Genomic DNA, 19,990 nt, shown 5'->3' on the forward strand with positions numbered 1-19,990 from the left:
TGCAATCAACACAGTTCACTGCTTTGAATTTTACAAGTTCTAGCTGTGAATTGTGCTGCTCTGGATTCTTATTAGCCAGTCAAACCATCCCATTTCTACCAACAATTTTATAATATATTCTATTGTATTATGTTGTGCAAATCCTACTACTGTGATGCAAACATTATTATCATGAAGTACAACAATAAAACCCATTCTGCATCAGCATAAAAAGTACACATGTATTTTATAAATTAAAAATAAATAAATAAAGGCAATAAAGCTATGAACACTTCATCATACTGACACAAGAAGAAAAGCAAGCTAATCGTATAGAAAATAAACTGAGGAACCAAAACAAAGTGAAAAGAAAAACCAAACAAAGAAAATCCAGAAAAGAGGAGTTCATGAAACAGCATGCCTGTGCCTGCATGCTCATGTACAAAATCTTAAGTTATAAAAGAACTCAGCAGTATGCAAAAAGAGTAGAAGGATCACAGGATAGAAATAATAACAACAAATAAAATGGCAAATGGCAATGTTCTAAATCACTGGCATTAAAGCATCATCTGAAGACAACTGAGAGAAGAAAAAAGACTGAAGGTGGGGAAAAAAAACATGCAAATACACTATGAAAGAAAAAAAGTCCCTGCATATAACGTGACATTTTAGTTACATCATATGAACAGTAATTTATGTACTGTGCTACAGTTTATTTTCAATTACTGGGATACCTTTTTGTGTTATTTAGATAATAAAGGCAGGATAAGACTTTTTAGAGACTAATTATTATTTTGTAATTAAGACAAATGTTATAAATGATGAAAAAACTTCAATAAAGATATGCATGTACTCTTACACATGTAAAATTTCATTTCTTCTTCTAATAATAGCAGACTAATCAACTTTCAAAGAACAGTCAGCATGTACAGGGAGACCTGGCAGCACTTGAGCATCTTAGTTGCAGAGTTACCACAGGCAGCGAGGGGGAAGGAAAACCCTTACCCTGATGGTTTGAGCAATTCATTTGAGGATTTGACGAATAAACTGTAAATCAATAATTCTGTTCTCATATATAGATTCAGCCAACATATGAAAAAGAGAGGCCTGAACTCCCAGTTTAGTTTTACAGTATTTCACTGCAATATTCTGATGTTTCAGGATTACAAAGTGGTTCGTAAGTCAAATACTCAATTTTTAACACTGAACTGTATCTTTTACTTTATTTTGCACAGAAATTTGTAATGTTTACATACAAGCAATTGTAAGAGTTCAATCTTTTGTAAAGGTTTAGCACATAAGGGTTTTTTTTTATTTCAGTGCAAAATTGTAAGTACTTGTATTATAAATGGGTCTGTACATTTTATATTACTTTTACAAGCTACTTACAGCATGTACATAATGACACCTATGCTCCAAATGTCACACTGTTGGCTGTACTCATAGGCACTGATAACTTCAGGGGCTGCCAACCAAGCAGAAAAAATAGTATTAATAATAGAAAAAAAAAAACCAAAACTTTTAAATGCTTAAACACAAAGCATGAAGAATGTGCTGATGTGGTATAATTAATTCCCACATGTAAAGAGGAACCAACAGCAGATGTTTAAATGAATAATGTACAGACCTTAACAATTCATGCTGATGTGTCCTCACTTTTATCATTTAGCTGTTAAGGGGGTGGTGACATTGTGATATTAGCTATATTATTAAACTTAGCATTCTTTTTCCCCACAAGAAGTTATTAAAACAGTATTCATAACACACTGACTTATAGTACTGCAAGACACCATACAAACTTTTTTTTTCTCCCAGATATAAGTCTAGTACATAAGAACACAGGTTTTGCTAAAAAAAAAGAGCCTCTGTTTGCACGTATTAGCTTGAATACATATGATAAACAAATTCAATGCCAAAATACTCTAAAATTAAAATTTTCAAACCTATTTATTTATATCCTAGATTAAAAATTCACAAATTGTAACCTATTCACTAATAACTTTATATTATTTGAGTCACATGTAAGAAAGATGCTCCTTTGGGGCCAACTTAGAGATATTTTATCTACAATATCATGGGAGATGTGGTTGTGAGTTCACAGCAAGTTCTATGACTTTCACTTCCAGAATCAATGGAGGTGACATACTTAGCCCCAGTAAGGAACAGAAGATAAAAACCTACACACAGTAGAAGAGGACATTGACAGAAACTATTTTATTTGGTGATACCTCACCAAATCAAAAAGCTTGTTTAACTGTCATCTCAGTTTTTTATGTTTTAGGTAGGTATCAGATATTTAATTATTATGTCAAGGAACTTAAAATGGTTAACTTAATGGTTTGATAATACCACAGCTGTTAAAACAAGACTTTAAAGGAAATTCTTAACATTAATATTGCCAAACTGGACAAAATATACAGTATCATCTCATTTTTAATTGATCATTGAGAACATTTTAAACAAGCAGTAATTCATGCTATTAACATCCGGGGAAAATTTAAAAACTTATATAAGTTTATATCCTTATATGCATAGCCTACACAAAATAAAATGACGGAATCAGGAAATTGCTATTACTTTTTTTTTTTTTTTTTTAAATTAATAAGCCAGTCTGGTTAAATCATTAATTTCCACAAGTCTCACATGAAAGAAGAGAGCATACAAAAGATGGAAATAAGAACAAAATAAAAAGATAAGCATAGACAGGCAAAATCGGAAAGAAAAAATGAGGAGCAACTAGTAAAGGATGTAACTAAAAATGAAATAATTTATAAGTATATGAGTAGTAGGAAGACAATGAATAAAGAGACTGGTATTGTATTCAAGCAAGAATGCAACTGATAGATGATGCTCAGAAGGCAAATGTATTTAATGTCTTCTTACATCAATCTTAACCAAAATGTCAACTGCAAGCAGTGGATAGCACAATCAATATCAATGACAAAGGGGCAAGACCTCAGCTTTTTACAGAGAAGCAAAAGGTTAGCAAGTACTTAGGCTGGAAATTTTAAAATCATCTGTGACTGATAAAATTCATTCTAGAATACTTTAAAAACTGACAAGACTTTTCAGAGCTATTAGTGGTTCAAGAACTATGAGTGGAAGGCAGGTGAAATACCTGAAAACTGAAAAAGGCAATCGTGGTATCTCTCCATAAGAGGGTGGAAAAGCTGGCATTGAAGAATTACAGATGCGTCCCATTAATTTTATTTCCCAGGAAAATAATGGAAATAATAAGCACCTAGAAGGAAAAAAAGAGGTAAGTAGCAGCCACTATGCACCTGTCAGGAGCAAATCTCCATGCAGCACAGATTGACAGGTTTCACTGTTAGAGGAGGAACACTAAATATCACATATCTCTATCTTAATAAGGATTTTGATAGTTTCACGTAACATTTTTCATAATAATGTGTACATTAAAGTATCACAGGAATAATGCACACTTGCTTATAAAAAACACTTTGCAGAAAATACTTGTAACTTGTTCATTGTCAAAGTGGAAGGCTGCATCAAGGAGTGTTTTGTAGGTGTCTGTTTTAGGCATTACACCATTATAATTGATGACCTGGATGATCCAAGAGAGAACATGCTTATTAAATCTGAAGACAACATCAAGCCAGGAATGACTGTAAGGGTATCGAAAGACAAGCTCAGAATGAAAACACGAGGAGAAGAGCTGGTCAGGCAGCAGCTCAAGGACTGTGGTAAATCACAAGCTGACCATGAGTTAACTGTTCCAGTGTTACTGGACAATGCCTCTGCAAGGCAGGAGTAGCGTAAAATTGCCACTCTGGTACAAAATCTCTTTGCACAAATGTGCCTTTTCTGAGGAGGCCAAGGCAAACCCTCCTCCCCTTGCCTGGGTTAGAAGCCTATTTAAATATGTCAGGTGAAAAATGGGCCAATGGCCTGATTTCCAGCCCTTACCTCTTGTTCTTTTATGTGGACTTCAGAGTCCTTAAATAAATTACAAAATCACAGTAATCACCTGTGTTTTATACACAAGCCTAAGGTCTGCATTACATACAAAACAATCCTTCCACTCAGCCCAGCACCAGTGAGGCTTCAACTAGATATTGTGCTCAGTTTTGGATACTCCTGTTTTGACATAACAGGTACCAAACGGAGCGTGGCAAGTCAATCACGAATATTGGAAATGCAGGACAGGACTGAGAAATTCCTCCTGTTTAAAGAACAAGGGACCAAGGGAGAAGTGTAATACCAGATTGCTGAAAATAGAAAGGTGGCTACCTTTTCTTCATATCCATGATGGATAGAGCGAGAAACAATAGCCTGAAAATATGCAACAGAGTTTCACCCTTTTCCTTAGCCCCACACATAGGCTCCCACCACCTCCCTTAGGTCAGCTCTAGAAACTATGCAGCTGCAGGTGAGTTAACTGAAAATTTATAATGAAAAAAGTGATTAGATCATGGCCTGTAGGTATAAACTTAAGCTGATTGTCAAACTGAAGGTTCAGGGCAGACAGGAGGAAAAATTTCTAGGAGGATAATAAAGCATCAGAATAGAGTGCCTGGGAAGATTATAGCGTCTCCATTACTGGAGGTCTTTAAGTACACTTCACACAAATATTCATCAGAAATGACTTAAGTATAGCTGCTTCTTTCTTTGGACATAGAAATAAATCGAATGACTCGAGGTCCCTTCCAGTGTTGAGACTCTATGTTTCTGTCATGATCAGTAAATTGGAAAGTAATTTCATCCCATGCAACCCTCTCACTTAAGGAAGTATTTAATACTACTAGTATTTCATCTATCAAAATGTCAGAAGGACTAATTATCTTCCTCCAAAAAGGATTTATTTTTTGCTTCAGTTTGTTATAAGTAGGATGTGAAATGCATTGCTGGTATATATCATTGAGGAAAAGAACCTCACAGAATTTAAAAATTAATGCTATATTGGATAATGAAGTGTATTATAACATGCAGTATATATAAATCAGAAAGGGGTACAAATCTTTGTATTATGGAATGCAAAGTAATCATTGCCTAAATAGGCAAAGAAAAAACCTTGAAAAGCATGCCCTTTGGACAGGTTATGTCATAATTACCTGGTTTTGTGGTTTTTTTTCCAGCTTCCATTTCAACATCAAATAATAATCAGTGTCATACACTGTGATAGACGCATTGTTTGGATGGAAATTTTCTAAGAGAAAATGGGTTTAGAATTTAATCTCATTGTTTAGCTGGAGACTCCTAAAAGTTCCTGCAGCACATCTCAAACTGAATAATACAGGCAAGTCCAAAATTATGCTTCTTAAAATGGGTATAATATTATATAAAAATACATAGGCTATAAGAAACATAGCAAACAGATTTCTGCACCCTGGATTTCTCCCACCATAAATTACTGAGTTGTCCACACTCTTCATTATCTGAAACGCTTCTCAACATGGAGGTTTTTACCCCAGATAGTACATTCGTGATCCAATAAATCAGTTCTGCAAGGTTATTTTAGAATATGCCTACATTTTCACAGTAACTACTACTGAAACAGCAAATCAGCAAAAGCTAATTAGCATATGATTTATTAACCATCAAAGACTTTTTTTTCAATAAAAAGAAGATGGAAGCATATGGCACATTGTGTTTAGGTAGTAAATATTTATTAATAACAAAAGAATACTATAATATATTTGTATTTCAATCAAGGCACATTTAAATAGGCTTTTTTCTTAAATTACTAACAGATTTACATTAAATTGACAATATTCCTAATTTACAAATTAATTCCATCTCATAGCACCTGCTGGCTCCTGTAACTAATGGCTCAGGACTATGCTAATGTATATCTAGATGAACAAGGTAGGGTTACTTTAAGGAATGTTTTTTTTTAACTGACCCAGAAATATACTTACTTTTTTTTTTTTTTTGCCACTTAGCTTCCAAAATGATTTTTTTTTTCCCCTAACAACACCATTTACTAGCTCATTTCAAAAGCCGCTAATAGTTTCAAAGTCAGGTCTCCCAGCAATATCTGGATATTAGAACCAGTTCTTGAAGCAGAACTGCTACAATTGTCATTTTACCTTTATGTTTAATTTCATTTCATTTGCTTAATCGATGTCACTGCTTTTAACTAAAATGTTTTCCAGTTTTAGATATCTGTGAACAATATCTGCCAAGATAGTGTAAGAAATAAAATGTTATCAGTTACAGTGAAGATATTTTGACAGAAATGTTTTAAACTCTTTCAGTTGAGTAATTTCTTTGAGCAGCTCCAGTGCATTTCACTCTGAACTACTGAAAGCCTAACCAAAAGCATCTTTCTCATTTCATCCAGGGAGTCATATAAGTATTTCAAATTTTCAAATCTCATTCCTACCCACAATCCTGTAATAAAGGAAAAAGTTCACATTGGTTCAGTCTTTAATGTCAGTAGATCACCTGACATCATGTAACAAAAAAGTAGGGTTTATATTGTATAATTATCAAATTTGCATGTATTTTCAATATCTGCAGTTCATTTTCATATCCAAAACCAGTAGAAGTTTTTGACTTTTCAATAAGTACACAAAAGAAACAAGGGTCTAAGATAGGCACCATTCCAGAACTCCATATATCTCTATGGAAAAAAAAAAAAAAAAAAGTAAATGAAGGATTCTTAGAAGTAGTATGCTGTAACAGAGAGATTAATCATTTCTGTGTATAAAACTCCAGAATTAGTCACAATCCTACACTATCTACCAATTCTAAATTTTTGGCTGGATAGGTTAACTCTGTTGTGGGCTGTGCAGAATTGTAATGCTTCCATATGGTGGATGAAAACACTGATGTTTACTGAATTCTAAGTACAACACATACTATTAAGTATCAGAAACAATCCACCTCTACTTTTTTGCCTTCTGTAATAGACTATACACTTAACAACTAAACTAAGTTAATGTTATAATGCGAAACAGTTGCAAGTTAGGAAATAATAATACATGTTATTTTCATATCTGGTACAGAAAGAGAAATAAAAGAAAAATGGTAGCAGTTATTGCATCTGTAAGAAAAATAAAGTTATAAAAGAGCATTAACGTAGTATATTTTACTTTTTCTGTACTGAGCTATTTTTTTCATATGAAATAAATAAGAGATTAGTAATCAGTAACTGTTGTTAAATGTATGAACACTTGAAATCAATGCACATATGGGAGAAACAGAGGAACTTAATTACTGGTTTTGTGAAGATATGCTACTCTTGAAGCAAGACTCTGAATGATGTGCCTTGTCTCATTCTCTGTAAAATGTCCTTTACTACAAAGAATTTTTTAAAGTTCTCCATCCTCACACAGCTCCAGTGCAAGATACTGCTTGTATCTGCTAATATTAACCAAGAGAGAATGTAATGATTTTTGTTATTTCTGCTTTTAGTTTCTTTAAATGTAATAACAATATATATAATTAATAGCAGTGCTCCAGCTGCAGTGATGACCTAGAACCTCAATTTACTTAGTATTTTATGAACAGAAGGCAAAAGACAACTGACCTGCCACAAATATTGCCAGTGTTTACTACAACAAACTCAAGTTTTCAAAACATAGATAATTTTAAAAATGTATAAATACACTATGATTTCAAGACAAGGACTAAGTCTGGATTTAGTTTAAAGCCTCTTCCATTCAATGCATCATCAATGGCTTTTGCAGAAAGCCTAAGCAACGACCCACATTTGAAAAAATATAAAATGCAACTTTTCAGCAAGTAGGAATGAAAACTATAATACGTTACTCACATGAGACTTCTGACCGATTCAATACCCCAAGAAAAAAAAATACACTTAGAGCTAACAGCATATACTATTTTGCATGTTTTACTGCAATATTTATAATGTGGTGCTGTCATTATAAAGTCCTGAGATATTTTCTGTTCAGCTCAGCAATAGCATCTTGCCAACAAGGAATACAGTAAGTTAAAGACAGAACAGTAGTAATTTAACCTCAAAAACAAGATTTCCTCCATTCTTTGGTTGTATAACAATTTCTGAAACAACAGACATCTATAAAAACCAAAAAGACTGCTTATGGACTGATGTTTCCCCTTGTTAGAAACGCTATGGACGTACAAGAGGACCACTTCCCTTATAGAGTACTACAGCATACAAACAGAGGAAAGGAACAACCCTGAAATTTTTATGGTGACTATATTTCTGTATTTCATTGTTGTTGCAATAGTTATGAATAGAATGCGGGGGGGGGGGGGGGGAGGGGAGGGAGCAAAGATGAGAATTGGAATGAGAAAAAAATTAAAAGCTAGGCTTAGTATTTGTCTCTGCCTATAAGAGATTGGCAAACAAAACAGGCTTAGTCAGGGATTACCCTTGACATAAACTGTTTTTGTCTTCTGTTGAACTGCTAGTTTATATTTCTGGCTACAGTGGCTTAGCAGGAATTTGGAGGAAAATAAAATATAAATATTTCCACAATGTTTTGGTCAATGACAAAATTTTTAAATAAGATATATGATGACCTACCATGGAATAGAGATGGTTCTTTTGTTTGTTTTTCAGTCTACCAACACTAGTACAGCAATTAGTGAAGTCTTACCTTTGGTGTCTCAAATATCTCTTCTAAATGTGTTACATGATCATGGTTCACACTAAGATGCTCACCTCCTGTTCAAGTACCTTCATGGCAGAACTTCCACCCTTAGTTATTCATGGGAAACACATTTTACAAACAACACAATATTATTTTTTTCAACAGCAGCAATTTATTTTTTAAAAAGCTATAGGATGTATTAAAGAAATTAATAGGTCTTGCATTCAGCAATATGACTACCAAGTAAATCCTAGTGTATTTCAGGATTGCTTCCATTGATTTAGTAAATTTGGCCCCTAATATTTTACAGTTTTAAATACAGAATTCCTTGAAATGTCCTGTAAGTCTTCAAGTTTGAGTATGGTGAAAGTTGTTGTGATTGTATGCAACCATACACTATCCAAACACACCATGTACCTATGAAAAAAAATTAAAAAGACTACTCAATATTGACACAGCTGCCATGTGCTAACAATGACCAAATTACAGTCTTTTTTGAACCTGTTAAATGAACCAAAACTTAAAATAATTTATTATTACCACTTTAACAGTTTGAAAAGTTTAGAATATCAAGAGGAAGAAAACAATGTATCTGAATTTTCACCTGGGAAGTTGTGGGTTTCAGGATTCATTATGCAGCCAATAAATATTAGGCATAAAGTTGTACTGTTATATTCATAGTGACTTGTGAATATAACACTGTATGTTCCTAAATTATACCTTGATTTTTAAAAATTAAAATAAATATTTTAAAAAGAAACACCTTTCAATCGTACGTATTCGTTGATCAGATTTGGTTAGTTTGGAATCTAATACACAACATTTTTTCAATTATTCTTTCATGGAGGAATAAGAAACCTAAATTACATTGTTAGGCAATAGAGTCTGAGTATTATAAAAACCTATGCTGCTTCTAGTTTCTGCTACAGGGGCAATGACTAAGACACAAAATAATACCTGAAAAAAGAGAATAAATATCTACATAGATGAAAAGGGAAATTCTGAACATAATATGACATCTTGATGCTCAAACAGAGATTGGAGGGAAAAAAAAGAATCTTCAGATCATAAGAAAGTTAAGGACATTTTAAAGAAAACCACCAATCTACATATTCACCTTTTTCTTCTTAACTTTTCTGACAGTTCATTTTTTGCCAGTAGGCCTGTGTTTTACTTCAGTTACTACCCCAAAGTTGCATTGACCCAGTTTCCTTCCAAAAGGATAGATTTCATAAAGAAACAGATAATCATAAAAAAATAACTGCAGCTTTAAAAAAACTTTAAACATAATATATTTAGTATCTATTAAAGTAAACTAAACTTTGCAATCAAATGTTTAAAAGATGTTTTTAATAGCAAAGAAGCAATCTGATTTTTCAATAAAAATACTTATAAATTTTTCTACTGAATATGTTGCAGTCTTCATGCATGCTTGGCAGAAGTTTTAAGATCGGCAACTTGTAGAGTTCAATATGAGTTTTGTATTTCTCTTTGCAAAGCACCATGAGCTATTGCCATACTAACCAAGAATTACTAACCAGAGGAGTAATGGGTAAGGTGAAATTTTGAAATATTAAGCACATTGTGGTCAGTGTACAAAGAAAACTGCTAGTATGGTTTTGACTTAGAACAGCAACATGAGTACAGTATGACTTCAGAAACAAAGTACTTATAAATTCTAACTTGTGAGAAGATCAAAGTTCAGAAAATTGCTTACCCGTGCAAATGCCTGTGTGCAGAGCATGTTGATCAGAGTTCAGCACCCACAGCAAACACTCCATGATTATGCCACTGGTACCCAGATCCCTGCCAGGGTTAGGTGGAACCCCTGACTCCTCCACCCAACCTGTCTCAGTCACCCCACCCATCTTGATCTCACCCCACCACCTGTCATTGCCTGGAATCCTATCATTGCTATCTAGGAATTAGTCTTTTTATTTTCAATTAAATTCTCACATGCTTTCTGGGAAATTCCCCTTCTGCTTTCTAGGAGTGCCTATCCCCACTCCAAAATGTACTTTGTAGGAATTTACCTCATTCTTTCGAGGAATGCACTCCACTGCTTTCCAGGAACATCCCTCTTCTTTGTAGGCATTAACCTTCAGCTTCCTAGGAAATTTTCCACATGGCCATAACTTTGCACATGATTTCTGGGAATTCCCCCTTTGCTTTATAAGACTTGCTTGTGTGCTTTCTGGGAATTCACAGCCCAGATTTTTAGGAATTTCAAGTGTGCTTTTTAGAATATCTTCTCTGGCTTTCTAGGAATTCCCTGGGTGTCTTCTACCTTTGCAGGTGTTCCCCCCACATGCCCCAACCTGCTCTCCTCCTTTTTCTACTTTCTGCTTTTGAGGATTTCCCCTGTGCTTTCCAGGAAAACCCTGTCAAGTTTCTAGGCATTCCCACTTTCCTTTTCAGGAAATCTCCCCATTGCTCTGCAGGTATTTCCCCCCCATGTGCTTTCTAGGAAATTCCTCCTCTGCTTTCAAGGAATTCTGTTCTTACTTTCCAGGAGTTCATCTTGTGTGTCCTAGAAAATTCCTCTGTAGCTTCCCAGTTTCCCACCTACTTTCTATGAATTCCCACTACCCAAATGCTTTCTAATAATTCTCCCCTCTGATCTCTATGCATTCCCCTACAAATTTCCAGGAATTTCCCATGTGCTTTCTAGGAAACTCCTCTTGGCTGTGTAGACCTCCCTCTGCTTTCTCAGAAATTTTCTATTCACTTCTTTCCAGGAAGTTTTTCATATACATACTAAGAAATCTCACCTCTACTTCACAGGAACCCTCCCCACTTGTCTTCAGAAACTACTCTCATGCTTTCCAGGAAATCCACTCCATTTTCTAGGAAATCTCTCTTCTGCTTTCCAGGAATTTACCTTGCACTTTCTAGGAAACATTCCACATGTTTTCTAGGAAGTCTCCTCATTGTTTTATATTAATTTTCCCATTTATTTTTCACATATTTACCTCAGGTATCCAAAACTATGTTGGTTCTAAAGTGTTTTGCTGAGCAGGACACTTTGTCTTTGCCAGAAGTACCACAAAGATTATGGAGGGAACAGGAGGGGGAAGCAAACTCTTGAGTAGCAGCAGCTGATGGAATAATCTGCAGAGGATGGAAATCAAACACAGTGAAATGCTTAGCTTGCCTCATCCACTGTCAGACAAATGCCCACTGACTTCTCTGGGATAATGAAGACTCTGTGCTAGCAATTCAGCTACTGAGACAGTGAGTGGATAGACACTGTATAAATGCTAGTAGTAAGTAAAATAAAACAAAAACAACCAAAAAAAACCCCACTTTCCATGATGCTTATGGCTTGGGAATTGAAAAATTGTCTGCAATTGAGAATTTACATATTAAAACTTGTTCTTAAAAAAGTGGTATTCCCTAAATGTAATACTGAAGAAAACAAACATGTTTCCTAAAAAAGTGTCATTTAGTCAAACTTTCTCATGCATTTTTATAAAACTTATGCAAGATCTAAAAGTAGATACTGTTAAGATGCCAACAACAAAACAACCAACTAGAGAGCTACTACACGGTCAATTGATTGCTAGGGGTAATAAGGGTGATCTATCCAGTATAATCTGATACTGCTCTTGCAGTAGTGACAAACGTTTATGGCTACACATCTCTAGTGTCTTTGTTGAGACTTTGTGAATCATCCTACTAACTACATTTCCCATACAATTCACAAAAGCAAATAATTGATTGTATATTCAGATACTACTAATTTAAGAAGATAGTTACTTTATACCTGTGTATATGAATATAATTAAATGTATATGTAGAAACGCTACTTGAAAGGGGAACTGTTTATGTTAATATCCAAAATGATGGATTTCTTTCTGAAATTTCAGTTTCAGTGAGTGGTTTTTTCATTTTTTTTTTTTTTGGTTGTACATATAACACGAACTCCTCCAAGAAAAGCTTTTAAAGTTTTCAACCAAACAATTTTAAAGCCTACAATATTAAAGAAGAGATTATGATATAAAATAAATATGTATTGATGTGTTAACTACTGCAGGAATGATAAGAGACTTTGTACATCAATAAGAATGAACTACAGAAAAATGAAAGTCAACTTCAAATCCAACATCTGTCTAGATTTTTTCACCTACTATCAATATAGTACTACCATTTACACACTATTATACAGCTGAAAAGTACTATATTTGAAAGACATCAGGGGTACAAGTGGGTGGTAGAAAAACTAGAATATTGCCCACCACATGCAAGCTCTCACTCCTAAAACAAAAGTTTGGTTTTCAAAATACGAGGAACATGCCAATTTCATTAACTTCAACTGAATGTGTGCACTCCTAGTATTTCTGTCAAGTTAATTGTACTTAGAATACTATTGAACAGAGCTGTAAAGCATGTGACCTCAGAGGTCAATTCCTTGGGGGCTGAGTGAGCAAATAATCCAAATTCAGAAAAGAGTGAGCATGTTTTCACTGACCACAGGATGGATTATCTAATTGGATATCATCTGATTATTGCTGACATGGATTTAATAGAGTTTTACTTATTTCTTTAACTTTATTGTTTTCCCTACAGTTACCCAGACCTAAATCCTTAGGCTAATTTATAACTTTAAAGCCTATAAACATAATCTAACATATGATAGACTACTTGTAGAACTAATAAACTCTTTAGAGCATGCATTTCTTCATCAGTTTGTACAGTGGTAAGAAAATATATCTACTGGGTATGCAGAAAAACCTTCTGCATGAATTGACTCAATCTTAAGCATTAAGGCATGATATCATCAGATGAATATCACTATAAACAACTACACCATTTCAAAACATTGTGTAATTCATCCCATTTATTACATTACCTTGAGGTAAAACAATAATACTAAATGTGTCTAAAAAAATACACAGTTTTTTAAAGGTCACTAATTTGAGTTAATTTGTTCAACATATCTTCCAACGAATGGGATTCTTTTAAACTGTGAACAGCATCTGCTGTGGAATTCCTGTCATGCCTACTTGGTGTAACTACTGCTCTGTGTTTTTATGAATTTCTTGGAAAACAGCACTTTCTATGATCATTGAAAGTAATGTCAAGTTTTCATTAGGTGCAAGTGTTGAAAAAAAATTCTCTGTGGAATAGATCTTACTATATTACATAATGCTTTAAAGAATTAATTGGGAAATATAATCATTGCTTTACTTCAGAGAAATGAGCATCAGTAGAATATAAAGAAATACCTACTCCTGAAAACACACCTCAAAAATACATAGCAAAGAAAGAAGGGTCCAAATTCCAGTTTGCTTACCTCTTCTATACATGCTGGATCCTTCAAAAGATGATTTTATTTGTTGTCCTCTTTGTCACTGGTTGCTTGGCTGTATGCCTCTGCTAACACACCTCCAAAATGTGTGATCTTTGTTGCGACGGGGACAAAAAAATACAATATTGATTGGTTCCAATGAGGCTGAACACATGGTACGTTTTATGGTCTTCCTTTCACTGCTTTCAGCCATGTGTTCAGTCTTATATAGGCTCTGCCCAAATTAAATAAAAGCACAGAGACTGGCAGGAATGTGTCCACTGCTTGAAGAAATGAAATAAAACCTGAGAGATGAGGAGAACACAAAAGCCTTGTAATTTAACTACAGCTGTCTGCCGTACTGACGAGGAAGTAGATTGGCATAATAGAGCATACTGGTTTGAACAGCAGATCTGCAAAACCAGAAAAACATAGTAAAAAATGATACTTCAGCTTGTCTATCTACAGAATGCTTGTTGCATTCAGAGACAGAAAAAAACATTTTTTTCCACCAGACAGTACAAAACTATGATAGGTTTTCCTTCAAAGCAAATGGTATACAACACATTTTTAGAGGATTTCAAAATACTTCATTAAACCTGGGAAGTTGTTGATCTGAAGTGTCAAATAAAAATGAACTTTTGCTTGTAACTGGCACCAAGTGAGGATATACTTCAGCAGTACTGCCAAGACAGTGATAATGAAAGCAAGTATTTCTGGGTATTCTTGTAATTCCCCTGGAAAGCTACTGATTCGCACATGATTCCTCAAAGTCTACTTTCCTCAAAAAGGAAGCTGTGCAAAAAGGCTCAGAGGGAGTTAAAATGCACTAAAGAAGGCATGCTTATCTAAACATTTTCAGGCAAGAAGGCTAGAGCTCTGTTCCTCCGTGGTGGAGAACTGAGAAGAGGCAATACCTGAAAGTGTTGGGGAATTAACTAGGAAACCACTAACTACCTTTAACTCTTGGAAAACCATTAATTTGAAGATGCCCAACTTTTATAAAGAAGATTGTTCTTGCATTCCAGATAGCTAGTGTGAGTGAGGAACTGAAAGCTATCTCTAAGTGCTGATAGCAGTTCAGCTCCTGCAGGACAGGGACCGGAGTGCCAACACTTGTGTCCATCCCTCACCCAGTGCCTGCTGCCCTGCCTGGCTGTGAAAGGCAACAGCCCTCACCGCAGGCATTGGAGACTGCAAGGGTGATGACATCTTAGAGACCAAGACACAAATGAGCTAAAAGAAGGATCCAAATTTCAAGAAAATGGAAAACATTGGCTTAAGCTGAGAGCACACGTGTATTTCTGCAGAAAACAATGACCAAATTTTCAGTAAGTATTCTGCAAAATCTTCTCTGCTCCAATTCCTCTGATGCACCTCAGAGATAAACTCAGATGTCATTTGAACACCCTTAAGCCCTTTGGTTCCTCCGTATCCCCTCACTTCCCACATCTAAGACTTTTCTCTTTGAATGACAGATGGCTTATTAGAAAACAATAGTAAAAAATCCTTACATACAGGCAAAAACTACTTAAGAGAATGTTCTTTTCTGATATAGTGCTTTTATAATGAGACATAGCTTCTAATCTCACTCAATAGCCTACATTCTGCAATTTACATGAAATGTGATTAATACCCTATTTCCATATTTGAGTCTCCGACAATATTAGTATTCTTATTCCTACTGTCTAAGAAATTTTTAACTGTAATATGATGAAAGTATTACAATCTTTGATTCTATGAAACTTAACAGGGAAAAAAATGTGATAACTAACACAAAGAAGAGACAAGCTTAATGATACATCGAAATAGTTTTGTTCTCTTGAAAATATTCTGGAAATTTATTTTACATTTTGCTTCTGGACAAAATTTTTGCATTAAAAATTCTGAACTGAGTAATCTTCTGTTGCCAAATCGATAAACTGAAGGATATATTTTTTTAATATTATCAATAAGACTATGCATGAAAAGAGAGGGATTACCTTTCTATAAAACCTCTGCAAACCCTTTGTCTAGCCACAAGAAAGTGCTACTAGTTCTAACTAACTAAATAAATAAATGAGGGACCTACAGCTGCTTTAAATCAAACTACTGCCAATAGAAAAAACAAACAAACAAACAAACAAACCCCCTTGATTCTACATTAGCTTTTGCTTGAGACTTCTTATTCTCGATACTTTAATCACCTTATGAGAGTCATGTGGCCCTTCTCAGACCCTTATGGGTCTCAGACTCCCTTATGGGTGTCCGTGCCATAGGACAAGACACCAGGCAAAGCCTACCACAATGCTTCTGTGTATTTAACAGATTATTTTACAAGGTTTTAGGAATCACTTCAACTAGAAACTGTAACAACAAATCTAATTAACCAAATAAAGAATGAACAGATAGCATAGCAGACAGCCCTATAGATATATAAAAATGAGAGTGGCTGAGAGGAATCCAGCATACAGCAAGGAGAGTACTCTGGAATACACAATACGGTTGTTAGATATCCTTTAGTAATAAATACCCAAAATCTTAAATGCTCCAGCCATGAATTATCTACCTTAACCACCCTACGTACCTATGACAAATGTGCATTTTATACAGTTAAAAGCTGTATAGGAGAAGCATACAGATATTTGTTTTGCTTTTAATAAATAGGGACGATATAATATGCATGTGATACAAACAGGGAAGTAGAAGAGGAGGAAATGTTACATGACAGCTTCAGGCACCTAGAAACAATTCTTTATCATATTTGCAGCTTGCTTTCTTTTCCACTGTGAGTGGACAATGTGATCAAAAAGCAATCTGAAGTTATCTTTCCTTCCCAACCAAAAGTATTTTTAAGTGCTTTTGATCAAAGTTAAAATGTCGAGGGATCCAAAGGGAATGAGAGCTCACATCGATATATTTAGTTGCTACTGGTCAAGGCGGATACACTAATAGACACGGTGTCCGTCGTGAATGAAGAATGGTTGCACACCTGGAATTCCCACTTTCAACTTTCTGGTGCTGAAAGGTAGGAGATATGTGGCCCATATATTAGAATCTAACATCCCAGATCTTTTATTACAATTCCTCTATGACTTTTAGCATCTGAAATACTAAAATTTGTTAAAAAACAAAACCAGAATGCTGAGTTTTAAGCCTTACTTATTGCTCATTTCTGCTTTTGACATATCTGCTTCTAAAGAGAATCATAAAATAAATCTTCTTTGGGAGATGAGATGTTACATCACCCTCCTGCTACAATTTTCCTTATCTGTTAAATTAAGATAATGACACTTATCACAGTTAATGTTGTAAAATATTAATACATGAAAAATAATTTGCACGGGAAGTCAAGTACTGCAAGAGCTATGAATTAATAGTGTGGCCTTCTCCTGCAATTACTTATAAAAGCAACACCAAGAACACACAAAAGCAGGGCCAGGACCTCATTGCAGATGGGAATGTTTGCATACAAAAGCAAGATTACAGCCTCTGTCTACACATAGCTTACTACAAACTTCTTTAATAAAGCAGTGAATATCTTTTCATGTTATGTAGGTTTTCCCAAAATCTGACAGTGCACCAATCTTTAGAAAGAAAAGCTAGAATTAATCCTACCCTCTTGCAAAAAGTAAAGGCTCAACACAAAAGGATTCAAATATAAACTACAAAAACAGTTGATCCTATTAGTTAATAAATCAATACATAACAATTTATAAGTATGTTTTTACCTTCGGTTTAAATGAAAATAAAGTAATGCCCAGAAAGTGAAAGGTGAATTCCAAGAAATCCCACGATAATTTACTAGAAAGGTAATAAAAAGGTATAATTCCTCAAAAACATGTGGAAAAAAATCTACAAAACACATAGAAAATGTCTTAGAAGGCAGAGGGAAAATTCCTTTAATTTACAGGAGAAAAATACCTGGACTACATGGAAAAATTTCCTAGAAGGCAGAAGGAAAATTTTCTAAGATGCACAAAATAAAATCCTACAAATGACAGAGAGAAAAATCTACAATTTCCCTGGAGAATTTCTGCCTGGAGGGAAGATTTCTCAGCAAGCACAAAGAAAATTCCCAAAACACGTGAGGAAAAATTTCTAGGAAGAAGACAGGGAGAATTCTTGTAAAGCAGAGGGAAATTTCTGGAAATAAAAGAGATCATTTCTAAAAGGCACACTGGTAGCTCCTGGAAAGTGGGGGGAAATTACTAGGTAGCATAGAGAGAATTCCTAAAAAGCAGGTAGGGAAACAATCCTGGAAAACGATGAGGAAATATACCTAGAAAGCAGAAGGTGGGACTTCCTAGAAAGTACAGCATAAATGCCTAGAAAGCTGAGGGGTGAATTCCTAGAAAGCAAGCCAGGAATTCCTGAAAGCACGTGGAGACTTTCTTAGAGACTCACAGAGTCAGGTGTTTCCTACACAGCACTATAGTCCAGCTTTAACAATTGCATCAGGTTTTGTCTGATCGGAGACCAGAAGTGCCAGGATACGTTATCACTCCTTCCCTTGGTGCCAAAATGGGGAGAATAACTTGGCAGTGCAAACAAAGATAAAGCCTTTGTTTAGGTCAAACACTTCCAGAGACTTTCTCTTATAGACCAGTCAGTTTGTTTTCTTCTGCATCCACTGAAGGTCAGATACACAAAGGAAATGAGGCACAAGGTAATGGTGATCTTCCCTACTGTGTGTTGCAGGTGCTCAAAGTCTGAGCATGCCTAAAATTCTGCTTTCACACATGCCCCCAACCATCCTACTTGTGCCAGGAAAAACCCAACTCCAAAGTTATCTTGCATCTCCATCCAAACTGGGTTTGCAGCGCAGTCTGCGCTGGCGGCTGCTCGGCTACAGACACTCACTCAGGGAGCACCCACTTCTGTCGGGTGCGGACGCACAGGCAGGCCGTGGGGGACACAAACCCCCCTGTCACTGGCAGACCCAAGTGCACAGCTCGCACTCTCCCTGAAGAGTGGGACATTTCAGGTTCATCAGGGATCGAAACAGACTCTACCAGCTCTTCTGTTGTGACCATACAGAGTGTCCACTACACCTCCTCGTTTGGCCACGTGTTAAAGGAAGGTGAAGATCTCCATTTTTTGAGGGGAATGGTTCAGGACTGTCCAGCAGCCAAAGCCCTGGGAACAAAAAGGACCAAAGACACATCCCTTCCTGCAGAACAAACACTACTCTAAAACAGACATGTCTCTCCATACACAACAGACTAATATCTTAAGCTCTCTTCCATAACTTAAACATCTAGAAGTACGGGGATGTAGCGCTGACCATGAATATACTTCAAATATTTTTTTGATCTAACTCTAAATATAACAGTGGTTCAGGGATTTAGAAATATTTTTCCCCCCATCCATACCTTAGTCAAATCTAAGATAGATGTTCAGTTAAAAATGTATTGTCATGTTACAGTAAACAAGTATTTTTAGCATAAAAATACAGACCATACTCACTTTTTTTCTTGCTCCTCCTTCCTTTTCCTATTGTTTATTTTTAACATCTGTGTATTATCCCTAAATTACAGAGGAAGCATACAAGATACAGTGGACCAATTTATCAACAGAGATAACAGAAACTGATTTCCTACTAAATGACTAGTTACAAGTAGCAATCAGTAGTTATTAACACAGATATCCCTGACCTTCATCGATTAGCAATTTTTATTCAAAATTTTAAAATACTGAAATGTGAGATTTTGCGAACCCCAAGTAACAAACAGGCACACGATTGACATTCATTTTCATTGGTCAGTAAAATAAAGGAGCTAAAAAGCACATTATGCTCAGCAACAGATTAACTGGTTTTATCACATTAAAAGAAAAACCAACAAAAGCTACTGAAGGGTCTGCTGTGGGGAGTTTGGCTTACAAGTCTGAAAAGAAAGCTTACAGTGTTAAGAAAAAGTCTTCACTAAATAGCAAACATTCATGTCTGTGCCACTGAAGACATCTGTGGTATAAAATCTGCTGTGAACATGGTACATTTTTGTTCTGTACAAGCCTAGTGCCCTAGTCCCTGCTATGAAGACAGATCTCCCATTGGCAGTATCAGAGATGGAAAAAATGACTGCAGGATTAGATCCTACATTTCAACAGTTTTTATTTATGGCCACTTCCCAAAAAGTATTCTAGAACACGTCCAATTACTCCATCTATCCACAGACACTCAAATATATTCATT

At 35.3% G+C, this 19,990-nt stretch overlaps 1 protein-coding gene across 1 annotated transcript; it reads right to left on the bottom strand.

The window, feature by feature from the left end:
* Positions 1-1,364: 1,364 nt before the first annotated feature.
* On the bottom strand, positions 1,365-11,456 carry STK33 (serine/threonine kinase 33). Its single transcript, XM_042784881.1, is given in 10 exon segments — positions 1,365-1,444; positions 3,098-3,149; positions 5,052-5,146; positions 6,071-6,118; positions 7,163-7,298; positions 8,532-8,584; positions 8,587-8,632; positions 9,643-9,792; positions 10,559-10,634; positions 11,407-11,456. Coding segments are annotated over 10 exon segments (786 nt in total).
* Between the last annotated feature and the right edge of the window lie 8,534 nt (positions 11,457-19,990).

This window comes from Tyto alba, unplaced genomic scaffold (genome assembly GCF_018691265.1).
Source record: "Tyto alba isolate M040663 unplaced genomic scaffold, T.alba_DEE_v4.0 Super-Scaffold_8, whole genome shotgun sequence".
In the NCBI taxonomy this organism is placed as follows: domain Eukaryota; kingdom Metazoa; phylum Chordata; class Aves; order Strigiformes; family Tytonidae; genus Tyto; species Tyto alba.